At 35.8% G+C, this 13233-nt stretch overlaps 1 protein-coding gene and 1 long non-coding RNA gene across 3 annotated transcripts; one reads left to right on the top strand and one right to left on the bottom strand.

Annotated features, from left to right (window-relative positions):
• Nucleotides 1-3093: 3093 nt before the first annotated feature.
• On the bottom strand, nt 3094-8781 carry LOC142611771 (putative DEAD-box ATP-dependent RNA helicase 48). 2 transcript variants are annotated; one of them, XM_075783902.1, is made up of 10 exons: nt 7639-8781; nt 7260-7366; nt 6518-6573; nt 6207-6431; nt 5841-6047; nt 5640-5726; nt 5293-5388; nt 4966-5181; nt 4119-4301; nt 3094-3534 (listed from the first exon to the last, which is right to left on the bottom strand). In XM_075783902.1, exons 1-10 carry the CDS (start codon nt 8682-8684, stop codon nt 3304-3306), a joined length of 2454 nt encoding a protein of 817 aa, XP_075640017.1. In that variant the 5' UTR covers nt 8685-8781; the 3' UTR covers nt 3094-3303. The 2 variants fall into 2 exon arrangements, with proteins under 2 accessions (XP_075640017.1, XP_075640019.1); XM_075783904.1 differs by lacking the exon at nt 4119-4301.
• A 1677-nt stretch (nt 8782-10458) lies between these two features.
• LOC142611681 (uncharacterized) lies at nt 10459-11462 on the top strand. Its single transcript, XR_012840085.1, has 2 exons — nt 10459-10665; nt 11165-11462. It is a non-coding gene; the product is annotated as an uncharacterized LOC142611681 (long non-coding RNA).
• The last annotated feature ends 1771 nt before the right edge of the window (nt 11463-13233 follow it).

Here is a 13233-nt window from a genome sequence, read left to right as displayed (position 1 = left end):
TCAATGAAAAACTCGATTTTTAAAAAATCGAGTTACTTGCAAAATGTTACATGGAACTCAAGTTCCATGTTCTTTTTTTTTTTTCTTTTTTAAGTTTTTTGCCTATAACTCGATTTTCTAAAAATCAAATTTAAAACAGAGGCATATGGCTAAATAATTTTAGAACAGGAACATTTTGCTACTTGTTTTTGCTGAAAGGGCCAAAACCCCATTTTGGCTGATGGACGGGATATGCAGACGCTTGGGTTTTCAAAATAAGATTATCATCTAAAACAAGAAATGGGCCTCACGATTAGAAATTTAATTAGAAGCTAGTCCATTCATCACATAGATGCAGTGATACAAAGGCACTTAATTCTTGACTATATGCAATTAATGGGGACGCGATGGAAGTCTCAACTAAGCATATCTACCTGGAAGCAAACTTGTGTGTATATATAATAGACATATTGATAGGAGAAGTTGCCAATAGCAGAAAGAAATCCTTTTTAATACGTGACATGTCCCACCACCTTTTTAGATTGACTGTCTATATTGGAACATGGTTGGTTATTGGCAAAATTGCAAAACTGACCCTCTAACTTTCACCATTTTTCATTTCAATCTTCTAACTTTCATTTTTGTCAATTCAGTCCTCTAATTTTTAATTTTTTGTCAATTCAAGGCTCCGTTACTGCTCAGTTACTTCTACCGTCAAACCAACTAAAACGACGCCGTTTTGCTTATGTTTTTTTTTTTTTTAAACTTGGAATTAAAATAAGAAAAATTAGGAACAAAAAAAATGAAGGGGAACGACGTCGTCATTCCCCTTCCCCTGAAATCAAAAGAAAACCAAGAACCCAAATCCCTAACCCGTGAAACTTTAAGAGAGAGAGAGAGAGAGAGAGAGAGACTGAGTTCACCGCCACCACCCCCACCATAAAATTCGCCGGCATGGATGAACCTAAGCTACCCGTTGTTCCTAGTTCTTCTTGGACTGAGGCTAATTTTGAGCATGGTGGTTATTCTTTTTCGTATGATGATGATTTGACCTCTTGTTCATTTTGTGCAGAACATGTAGCAGAACGATGATTTTTCAATGTAGCACAACGATGATTTTGTGCATCGTTCTAATAGCCTTTGTGCATCGTTGCTGAACTGATAATGTTGGCATCGTTCTACATCGTTCTGATAGCCTTTGTGCATCTCTCTTTTTCTTTTTCTTTTTTTTCTTTTTAATTTATTTGTATCTGTTTCTTTGATGATTGGAATTTGATTTGAAAAACTTATGATTTCTCTTTTGTTGAATACTGTTATGATATATGGTTTTTATTCTTTAGGTTGAGAACCATATGGATTATGTTGTAACTTGAGACAATCAGAAAACCAAGAGAAGACAATCAAAAGATTCCATTGTGTGCATATTTTTTGTACTTACGAATTTTATGATGGTAAAATTCTATGCAAACTGTGGTGTACTTATGAATTTGTATATTTTGTAACTTGCTTTTTGGCCAAAGCAAAGGAAATTACATCAGAAAAATAAAGTGCTGACATCTAAATACCCCACACAGCAAACAATTCCTCCAAGTGGGGACCAAAATGTTTCGAAACAATAAAATTGCATGTGAAGATGACCAAAAAAAATATATTATCCACTCAAAAATAGAAAAAATAAACCATATAAAGTAGATTATCCCATTCTCACCTAATAGTCAACAAAGTCCAACATAAACAAAAAAAAAAAAAAAAAAAAAAAAAAAAAAAAAAAAAAAAAAAAAAAAAAAAAAAACAGAAAAAGTCACTAGCTTTATATAACACACAACTCACTGTTCTGCTACTACATATACCATAAAAAACACACTAAAACTATTCTTGTGCTTATTCTTTGCTGGGTGAAGGTATTTATGAGAGAAGTGTTGGTGGGTGAAGGTATTTATGAGATGACCCATTTATATACAAATTAGTTTAGTTTAGTCATTAAGCTGCAAAAATATACCTGCAAAGTGGTTGGGAAAGAAGCAGAGGACAGGCGAGGAAGGGCTACGGTAAGGCAAGGCAGAGCACACCCATCACCGATTCAAAACTCCATCACCGATTCAGTCAAGGCAGAGCAGCAAGAGTGGTGATGGTTTACACGGCGAATTTTACGGTGGGGTGGTGGCGGTGAACTCAGTCTCTCTCTCTCTCTCTCTCTCTCTCTCTCAAACTGGCCCACTCTCTCTCTCTCTCAAAGTTTCACGAGTTAGGGATTTGGGTTCTTGGTTTTCTTTTGATTTTAGGGGAAGGGAAATGATGTCGTCGTTCCCCTTTTTTTTTTTTTTTTGTTCCTGATTTTTCTTATTTTAATTCCGAATAAAAAAAAAAACATAAGCAGAATGGCATCGTTTTAGTGGGTCTGACGGCAGAAGTAACTGAGCAGTAACGGAGCCTTAAATTGACAAAAAATTGAAAGTTAGAGGACTTAATTGACAAAAATGAAAGTTAGAGGACTAAAATGAAAAACAGTGAAAGTTAGAGGGTCAGTTTTGCATTTTTTCCTTGGTTTTTTTTATTAAATGTCTATATTGGAACGAGAAATTATTGAGTACTCTCAGAGTACAATAAATGCATACTCCCTCATCTCACATAATTGTGGGTCTCACTAATTAAATTCATGATAAGACCTACAATTCATGTGAGAGTAAGGAGTACGCATTTATTGTACTTCAGGAGTACCTAATAATTTTCCTATTGAAACATAGTTCATTTTTATAATACAATCTCATCCTTTCATCCAACAAATAAAAATTGCATAAAGTTATTCAAATTGCTTTGTGAGTATTTTTTGTTTCATTTATGTAGATTAACCGATTCTTACTTGTGGACTGGATGTATCATGTATCATATATTTGGATGGAAACTTATTATACATGTGAGATTTTATATTTTGATATTGATATAGTGATTTTCTTTTGATATTGATTAATATACAATTTTTAATTTTATTATGGAAAATAGGGTAAATTACATTTCAAACCATATGTTTTAAGGGTGGCTTCTAATTAAATCCTATATTTCCAAAAGTCTCAAATTAAGCCCTTAAGTTTAAAATATTAGAATTTAAACTGTATCTGTGGTCATAGGTGAGTTGCAGGTCCTGTATTTTGCCATATTGGGCCTATTTCCAAGCCTAATACTTCAGTATTTCACTTTTGCAAATTCCATCTTTACATTAGTACTTCCAAATTGAAAAACCACCCAAAAAAAAACCCCCCATTTTCTCCAGGTAATGAGTGAATCACCACTGTTATGCCAGATATTTCCGGGAAGCTTTTGAGACATCTACTTCCTAATTCTGATGCCAGGGATGTCTTTCAAGCCCATTTTAAGAGCTGTCTTCCTGAAGAGGGCAGGAGGTTTCTGTAAACCAATTGACTGACAAAATTGATTGGCTAATTTGACAAGAGTGGTTTTATCCCTGCCAATTTCCCTGATTGAGTTATAATACCCAAGCCAAGCATGATATGCAGATTCTTTTACACTAGTGTCAATCTTTGCCAATGAATCTTCCATCTGCAAGTTAAACAGATCCCGAGCATTACAATTAGGAATAGAAGTTGGAAATCATCACTACAAACTAAAAACCTATAACCTAGCACCACACATTTCACAAACATCATAACGGTGAAGTCATAGAAGTTGGGAATCATCACTTCAAATTGGAATGACAAATATAAGTTTAAGGTTCTGCCATCTATGGAGCTAGATGCTGTGCATCCTGCATCCACAGTGGCCATATATTCCATAAATCTGAAATGCAGCAGGGGTTTAGCCATAAAGCATAAAAAATTGCTGGAATATGATATGATGACATAGCTCAATGAACTTCAGCATGTAAATTAAAAATACTCCAAAAGCGAGGACGACGGAGGGATCCAAAGTTCCAAACTAGTGACTTCTGCTTCATAAGTCCCTAACTGACAGCACTACCATTGGACACTTGTAAACAACACAATAATAACAATAACTACATTATCATTTATAAGGATGTTTTGTTATAATTACATTTCACTTTAAATATGACCTAGTTCAATCCAGTATGAATATACATAAGTATGGAAAATGCCACTAAATCAAGCCTTGAGTTGGTTACTAACCTTTAGCTTTATGTTTGGATCTAAATGCGGTAAAGGAACTTTCTCAAGAGGTAGGTCTCTAATTTCATCTAAAAAATATTCTTCCCATGGTGCAAGCAACAATATGCCTTCCCCTTCTTTACCTTCCCGTCCAGTTCTTCCAAGGCGATGTATATACTGTTCTCGGTCAGAAGGAATTCCTATCTGGTAACAATCAAACCTTCACATTAACTTCCCTTAGTAAAAGGTAACAGGAAAAATTAATAGTTCCTATATCCATGGGCCTATTTGACATTTACTTCAACATTGAATGACCATAAACATCTTATAATTTTCCATGTTGCTCTTTGTCCATCCAGATGATTTACAGATTTAATTACAAATAACTGCAACAGGACATCCCCTGACACTGAATGAGTAAATTTATTATCACAGCAAAAAAATAAGAGTAAAATGTTTTGATTGAGTCCATGTGCTTCTAATAGAAATAAATTTGAATTTTTATTCTTTTCCTTTAGATAATGATTATTCTTTCTGTTTGATGAAGAGAAAGTAGACTAACTCAAATTCTATACAGAACAAAGCTGGTCATTTTGAATATTGTACAAAGAATTGAGATATTACCATAATCATTAAAAATAAGAGAATGCAAACTCGAACTCATTGGCACCCCAAGTATATTAGTTAGAACACACATGCCTTGTTTCCCCAATATCATTCTTCCACAGAATGTAAATATAGACATTATTTTCAGATGTGCATATCTATTAAGGGGCAAAGAAGTTGCTAAGGGATGCAAAGTCAATAATATATTTGAGGTTGCATTCATATGCAGATCATGAATTAATATCACAAGCTTTATGCATACCTGAGTGACCAATGTAACATCAGGGTAATTCATTCCACGTGCTGAAACATCAGATGAGACAAGAACCAGTCGTTTGGATTCCCTGAACTCATCAGATATGCGAGTTCGGTAAAGTTGAGGCTTTCTAGAATGTAGCTCCCTAACATTCATTTTCATTTCCCGGAGAAGTAGACACATGAGAGATGTTACCATCCCAGTCGTACAAAAGACAATAACCTGAATGCAAAGAAGTGTTTTAAGCCACAAGAAGCAGTTCAATTTCCCTTAAAAGGTGAGGACATACATACGAAGAAAAGGAAAAGAAGAAGCTACAAATCAAATTCTTACCTTGTAGTCAGGTGTTTGTGAGATATGTTCCTTCAAAAGATGATGCACTATTTGAAAATGTAATTCATGGGAAGCAATCAGACAAGATTGCCTAATCTGCATTTAGCAAACCAAAATTAGCATTAAAAAGCTTGTTGCTTCCCATGTCTAGCTTAGAAACAACCATAACATCCATTACTAAACAATTTACAAGAGTTGTATGCAACTAAAAGAACATCAAGACAGAATCAAATAAAATAGTGTCTACCACAATGTTATTAAATATGCATGCCATTAGCTTAAAAGTTGGAGTAGAAGTTCAACAGCACTAGTAATTTTCTTTTCTGATTACCAGAATAATAATATACCTTAGCAGGAGTTTCTACACAACCAAGACCCACTGTATCAATAAAAGCATGTTCTCTTTTCAAAACAAGTTGAGATATTCGGCGAACCTGCATAATTGTGGTCCACAATGTAAAATTTTTAGTTGTTTCATACAGAAAAATATAAACTGCCAAAAGTTAAATGGTTTTAGAACTTGAGATGAAAGAACAAGAGAATATAACCTCTTTTGGGACAGTTGCAGAAAACAGCAAAGACTGTCTCTGACGAGGCAAGCAATCAACAATTTTTTCCATGTCCTTCCGGAATCCCAGGTCTAATAAGTGATCAGCTTCATCAAGTACAAGCATCTTCAATCCCATCAAACGCAAGGACAAGCTGGACTTGTTTTCAATGTGATCTAACAACCTACCTGGAGTTGCGACTATTATCTGCAAAAAGTTTAAACGAAAAACAGGAAATCATTATTCATCTTGCCCTAATGCTGTAAGACACAAAAACAGGAGCATTTGAATGTTTGTAATTTAACTTTTCACTCTCCCAGTAACCATGCTCCAAGAGCACAAAATTCAACATGCATGTAAGTATACCTGGCATGGATCTGATTCTAGGCGCTTCTGGTCATCTTTGAAACGTGTACCCCCAACTAGTGTTTGCACACATACGCCATCGTGGTACTTTAGCATAGCATTTGCTTCTGCAGCAAGCTGACTCGCAAGTTCTCTTGTGGGGCAGAGAATAAGAACATAAATTGGAGGCACCCGTTGAATGGTAGTATTACTTGAAGCTTTTAGAACTGTTTCAATAGCAGGAAGCTGTTTGTGTTTAACAACAGTAGTTGACGGGAAAAAAACAATTACTCACAAAATTCACAACAATATAAAAGGAATCAATGATGTACCAAAAAAGCTGCACTTTTGCCTGTACCAGTTTTAGCTTTGACCAAAGCATCCTTGCCTGCACCCACAGTATAATGGAAACCATCAATTATAGTCTTGCTTCTAGAATCAATAAAAAAAAAAAATTTAAAAAAACATGTTTAGGCAATACATATTGACTCAGACTGTAGCTACAAGAACATAACACTTTTGCATGGAATTAGCATTCAAGCATGACAACTAAACAAGTAAATATCAATGAACCATCTTAAAGATGAATGCATCAGAAACAAGGATAATAAAGATGAACTGCACATGCTGTGAGATCCAAATGGGACCCAGATGGATCCCACGAATTGAATGGTCTGATTTTCAGCAACTCAAGGAAATTTTTAATTACAGGAAATATGGCCCCTCAAAATCAAAATGCATGAATGCATCATAGAGATCTACTATATCAATGTAGCACTGTCAGAATCCAGAGAAAAGCTGATAGAGTTCATAGGAGATTTAATGGCTGTATGATTTTCATTTCTATCTAGGGAGGATGTGATAATTTTGGTATGTTTGACACTGCAAAACATGATATCAATTATAAAAACATGACTACATGGTAATTGAGAGTTTTGAAGCCTACCACACACACAGTTTCAGATGCATCCCATGCATCATGAACCCACAAAGTCACATACTAAGCAATTGGCAAAGTAAACATAAAAACGGACGCAAAATACAACTGAAAGGGCAATGAAGCAGCCAGCATACCCTCAAGGCAAGCAGATAGAGTAGCCTCCTGTACTCGTGTCATTTGAACATAGCCAGCAGCAGAGAGTGCCTTGACTGTCAATGGAGATATACCACACTCATCAAATCTGGATAAACAAAATTACCAATTAGCACAAAGAAATTCTCTAAATTCAAAACCTTATAAATTTGACATCCAAAACTAAGTCTATCATTTTACACACACCACAATGGATGCTAGTAATCAGTCACACCAAGGAGTACAAATGAAAAATGAACAAACAAAGTCATTATATATCTCATAATTTACACTTTCTAACATATATTTAGCAACCAAACATACAAAGCATACAGGTATCAAAACTCCCAATTCTTGTACGAAAACTAAAAAACGTTATACCTTTTTTGACAAAGAATTGATTCCTCCCCTCTCTTCTCATCCACCAAACTCTTCTTGCTAAGCTGATGCCTTATCAACTCAACCTGAAGCGGAAAATCAACCTCCTCCTCCAAAGACTGAAGCGGCACCCGTTTCTTTATCTTCACATCATACTTCCCCAAAGAAGCACTACTCCCCACCTTCCTCACTCCTCTCTCTCTCCCTCTACCTCTCATTATTCCCTCATTCTCTTCCTCCTCTCCTCCACCAACACTAAGCCTCGGCCACCTTGAACAACTCCCCCCAAAATATTTCACTGACTCTCCCTCAAAATCCGAACCCGAATTCTCATCCTTAGAGACCCTTGGCCTTTGACCCGAAATTTTCGGGATTTCTTTCGAATTCATATCTCTCCGATTTCCCGCCAAATTCCGGGCAAAGGGTTTCGGCGATTCGTTTAACGGACCGTAATCGTCCTCGTCTGAGCTCTCATTTCGCCGAAACTTTCTCCAGCTTTGCCCCGAATAATTCCTTCTATTTTCGTATGTGCCACTCGGATTTGTGAAATTCACATTTTCCCGCCCTTCTGAGATCAGCCTCCTCAAATCGATCGGCGATCGGATTGATCCTCGCCGCCCGTTCGGTCCGACAAATCCTGGCCGTTCATTCGTTCCCCTTGGCGGTGGCGACTTTAACGGTCCATCGTCTTCGTTCCACAAGTCTTCAGCTCCTTCTTTCATGAAGCGACTGGCTAGAGCTTTAATGTGGTCAGTGGGGCTCATTGGGCCGTGACCCATTGACGGGTCCGGGTTCGAATACGGGTCAGGCTTGCCGGCGAGTTTGGCCCGGACTTGTGAGCGGATTCGGGCCTGGTAGAGCTGCTTCTCTTGCTCGAGAAGTCGCTTCTCTTTCTCTCTAGCTCGTTTCTCGTGCATGCGCTTCCATTGCCACTTGTTTACGCCGCCGGGGAAGGTCCGAGGCCCGCCGCCCATGTCTCGAGTGAAGATGAGATTGCAGAGGAGCTTCGAGAGAGCTCTGGGACGTTCTAGAAGGATCGAAGGGGACATGGGCTTGTGTCTGAAATGGGGGGGTTTGAATTTTTGAATATTTGGAAATAGAGAAAGTGAGGGGTCTAGACTCTAGGGTTTAAGGAGGAGGAGGAAGAAGAAGATGGGTTTTAGTTAGGGTTTAACTTTAACGAGACTTGCAGTTGAGAATATGGGCTTCTATTGGGCCCAAAAGACCTTGAGTTTCTTTGTGACTCAGATTTCGGGCCCTTCCTAAAATTTAAACCCGGATGGGCGATGGCCGATAGTTATGTGGGGGGGAAAGAAAAAGAAAAGGGTGTTTTTCGTCCCATTTTACCAAAATTAGAAGCAATTGACGTGTCCCGTGTCTCAAGTGACATATGCATCTTCTAAGAGCATCCACAACAGATGTGGTATAAAAAATATCATTTTGCAATACCAAAAGCTAACTTTATTATTTTAACTCATTATTTTACAACATCTCATTTATCAGATGTTCTATCATTCAATTTTATACATTAAAATAATATTTACTACACATTAAAATAATATATTATCTCTCCCTATCATCACCATCAACAACAACAACAACGGTACATCCACCACTGCTACAACAACGGCCACCAACAGCAACAACACCGACCAGCCACCACCGGCACAAACCCACATCCACCAACGCCATCTTAAAAAAAAAACCAAAGAGATCGACACAACCACAAATTCCAAAATTAACCAACCACCGCTCAAATTAGCCAACTACGACTCAAATTAACCAAACACAACCCACTACAACCATCCAAAAACACAAAACCACCAAACACAACCCATAACAACCACCCTAGAAAACACCACCACAAGCACCGCAAGAGAAAGAAGAGAAATCCAACAGTGTGCAAGATGGTGGAGGGCGAGATCGGAGAAACCTAGACGACCTTGACGGGGAGATGGTGGCGAGCGAGATCAGAGAGACCTGGACGACGAGACAGCGGCAGGCGAGGTCGAGCAAAGTTTGACAGAGGCGAGATCAAGATCGAGGTGAGAACGACGCCATCCCATTTGTGGTGTTTGGTTACACCGCCGCGGCCAGCCATGTTGCTCTGACTTGATCGAGGCGAGAATGGCGTCGTTCCATTTGCATGAGATTGAGATCAGCAGATTGTGAGGTTGAGGGAAGAGCTGAAGTTTGAGGTTTGAGGTTGAGGGAGGAGTTGGGAACCTCATCTGAAGAGGAAAGAGAGAGACAGATTATGAGGAGAGAAAAAAAATCAATTAAAGAAGTGAGAGGAGAAAGAAAGATGAATAAAAAAAATATTAAACCATATGCCATTCAGTGTCTGTACCGTGCCAAAATTGTAAGGGTATTGTTCAATGTTGCAAAAGTTTGGCACATTTAACACATCTGATAAAGTTTTGTTTTTTATATTTGGTGTGCCAAATGTGTCATATTAAAGCATTTAGCATATATACCACATCTGTTGTGGATGCTCTAAGGAAATATCCAAGTTTAATAAATCTCTTTCACTTTCAACTATGCCTAGTAAAAAAAAAAAAAAAATTTATTGTGTAGTCTCGGAGTACAAGGTCAGCCTGCTAACCTTGTACTCCCAGCTAATAAATATATGACAACTCATTGAAAAAATGCTCACGTCAACCTACCTGCCTATTGATGTCTTTTAACGTCTATTACCGTGAAGCCAAATTCAAAATTTGGCCGCATGCCTCATGAAGCTCAGTTAAAAGGTTTGGGCCCACACATCAATAAAATATAGGGTTCTCAACAATCAACATAAAGGCTTAAAAGCCATAAAGAATATTGAATTTCCAATAGAACTTTAGAAGACATGCAGCGGACAAAGGATCAAACAAGTTACTATTTTTTTTTTGGTTTCAAGTAAAAGCATGGTAGAAATAATGGGCTTGGTTCCAAGATTCAAGCAATGAATGGGCGAGTCCACTTTCCCCTTCTGTTGGTCAGATGAAACTCCAAGATTTTCTTCTCCCACAAAATTTTCTGCCATAGGTATTCTTAATAGTTTATTATTTAAATTTTTATTTGTGTTTGCTTTTCTTTGATTTTCTTTTGATACTCATGTTGATCTCTTTGATGATTATGGTTAGTATTTGATGAACTGATGTGTCTTGAATTATTTTTGTACTGGGTATTTTAGAATTCATGACCAATTGATTTTACAACTCTGGCTCATTCCTTCTGTACTCCGATTGTTTGATAAAATTCCCCAATGAAAAGACTGTCATTTTTAAAAAAATTTGGTATAAACCTTCATGAAACTTGCTTATTACCGTCAGACAAGCTTGATTTAATTATCATAATTCATTCTTGGACATGTTATTTATAGTGTTTAGACATATTGGAGTTCACTTGTGATCTTTATTAATAATTGTAAATTTCACTTAAGCTATTTTGTATTAATTGTGTAATGAATATATAAATATATATATATATATATATATATATATATTCATACATTATTTAGTTTTGATATTCAATCATTATGCAGAAGAAGTTCAGACTTAGAGAAGCAAAATGAGCAGAAGTGGAGAGAAAGGTTTCACAAATACAAGAATCTAGAAGGATGTTTCAATGGATAGTTGAAAAATAAGTCTGATGATGCTTTCATTTGTGGAAACAATTATACTTTCTACATTGAAGCCTTGCTGCCTAGCTTTCTTTTAGGAATCCTTTGTTTTTACTTTTCGGTTTTTATCTACCAAAGTAAATTTGTTTTTAGATTGTTTTAGTTTGAAAGAAACTACTTTTTGTACTTAAAAATTTACTCAAATTTGACTTGGAGCTCATGGAAAGTTATGTACTAATTTTATATGCTTAGTTGCTTACATTCTAAAGAAAAGCTTTAATGTTCTTGTAATGTATAGGTTTTTTGAATTAAAAGAAAGATGCCTTATCTTAACTTAGTTTCTTGGAATTTGAAAGCATTTAGTGGAAGTGCATATTATGGTAAAATTTGATGTAAAATGTTTAGTGTGATAAACTTCAAATACATATACAAGATTTGTTGAATTCCATGATTTTTTTTCTTTTCAACAATGGCATATAAAGCATTTTCAAAAAGAATAATGGAATAGAAAGGAAATGTGAGAATTGCATTGTAGCAAAATGAATCTTAAAGTTAACCTACCTCAACTTTTTTTTTTTTTTTTTTATGGTTAATGGTCTTGTTTCATAGTCATGACCAAGGGAATTACTGTGTAATTTAAATTGACAACCACATCCAATGAATTCAATAATAGAAGGCAATGAAAACACAAACTCACATTACATGTGTATTTTGAAATTACAAGAATTCAAATCTCATTGTTTTTTTGAGAGAAAAGATAAAATTGTTTTGAATATCAAACAAAGAAAACATAAACAAAGTATGACCCCTAGCATAGCAAACACCTAGCCAGGGAGAAATAGAAAAAGATACAACTTTGGAAATACAGCCAAAAGAACCAATAAGCAAAAAACTACATCCAGGAAGTAGCTTATGAATGTTTGTGGGAAGTCATGAGTCTCTAGTATTCCCCCAAAAAACTAGTTGCTCCATCCAGAATATTTCTTGGCTGAATTTGGGTCTTCTCAAAGTAGAATTTATTTCTGTCATTCCAAATTGCCCTAGGCAATATCACCCAAATTGTAAGCTCCTCGATATTTAGCTTTTCAATCAGCTGTTTAAATAATAAGAAAAATTCCTATGTCATTACTGGCACCATTGCAATTCTGGTTTCAAAGTAGAGAACAACTGTAATAATAAGTTTTGCTTGTCTTCAACTATAATAAAAAAAATACCTTATGAACTCTCTTACTTAAGTTCATTGTGGCCATTGCCCATGTCTTACTTTTGTAACATTGGTAACTTTTCTATATGGTTGACAACCTAATTTAAAGAAAAATAAATAAATAAAATGTATAAAGTAAGTAATCCTTGAGAACAAGAGATAAATGACACTATTGATAAAGCAAGTATGCCACAAGAATTTCCAAATTTACCTCTTGGCTATATGTGTAATCTGGTTGCTTGGAATTATAAATCAATGAGCTCATTTGGGAAGCAGATGAATTCTATAAGGAGTAAAATATAAGAACATGTTATATCAAAACAAAGTTTTGTACATATAGTTTCACATAGTATCGAATGAATGAATATGGTCAATTTACCTGACTAAGTTGGGCTACTACATCGGTATCTTGCAACATAGATGTAAATGGTACATTTACATAGCTCATGTTCTAAATAGAAAATAGCTCGTAATTAGGTATCAAGTATAGCAATCAAAGTATGACTATACATTATATATATATATATATATATATATATATATATATATATATATATATACACACTTTTTTTTTTAATGTTAAAATATACTTAATACCTGAGAATGCATTGTCCAAGGCGAGTAAGATTGACCATATAAGTTAGCACTTGTAAATCCTGTATAAGAGTAGGAATTAGGTGGTTGACAGACTGGTGTATTGTATGTGCCATCAATGAGACATTTGAATGTTCTTCAACTGTTTGTTGTTTGCTTTTTCCTATGAAATTGTACATAAAAAAAAATCACA

The sequence above is a fragment of the Castanea sativa genome, chromosome 10, assembly GCF_040712315.1.
Source record: "Castanea sativa cultivar Marrone di Chiusa Pesio chromosome 10, ASM4071231v1".
NCBI lineage: Eukaryota > Viridiplantae > Streptophyta > Magnoliopsida > Fagales > Fagaceae > Castanea > Castanea sativa.
This window is presented reverse-complemented; position numbering and strand designations above follow the sequence as displayed.

Excerpts from the sequence above, each read along its gene's own strand:
- LOC142611771 (XM_075783902.1), bottom strand. The coding sequence starts at position 8,684 with ATGTCCCCTTCGATCCTTCTAGAACGTCCCAGAGCTCTCTCGAAGCTC. Across the intron at positions 6,432-6,517 it reads GCAAAAGTGCAGCTTTTTTG|CTTCCTGCTATTGAAACAGT; the intron begins GTACATCATTGA and ends AAACACAAACAG. Across the intron at positions 5,182-5,292 it reads CACAAACACCTGACTACAAG|GTTATTGTCTTTTGTACGAC; the intron begins GTAAGAATTTGA and ends CTTTGCATTCAG.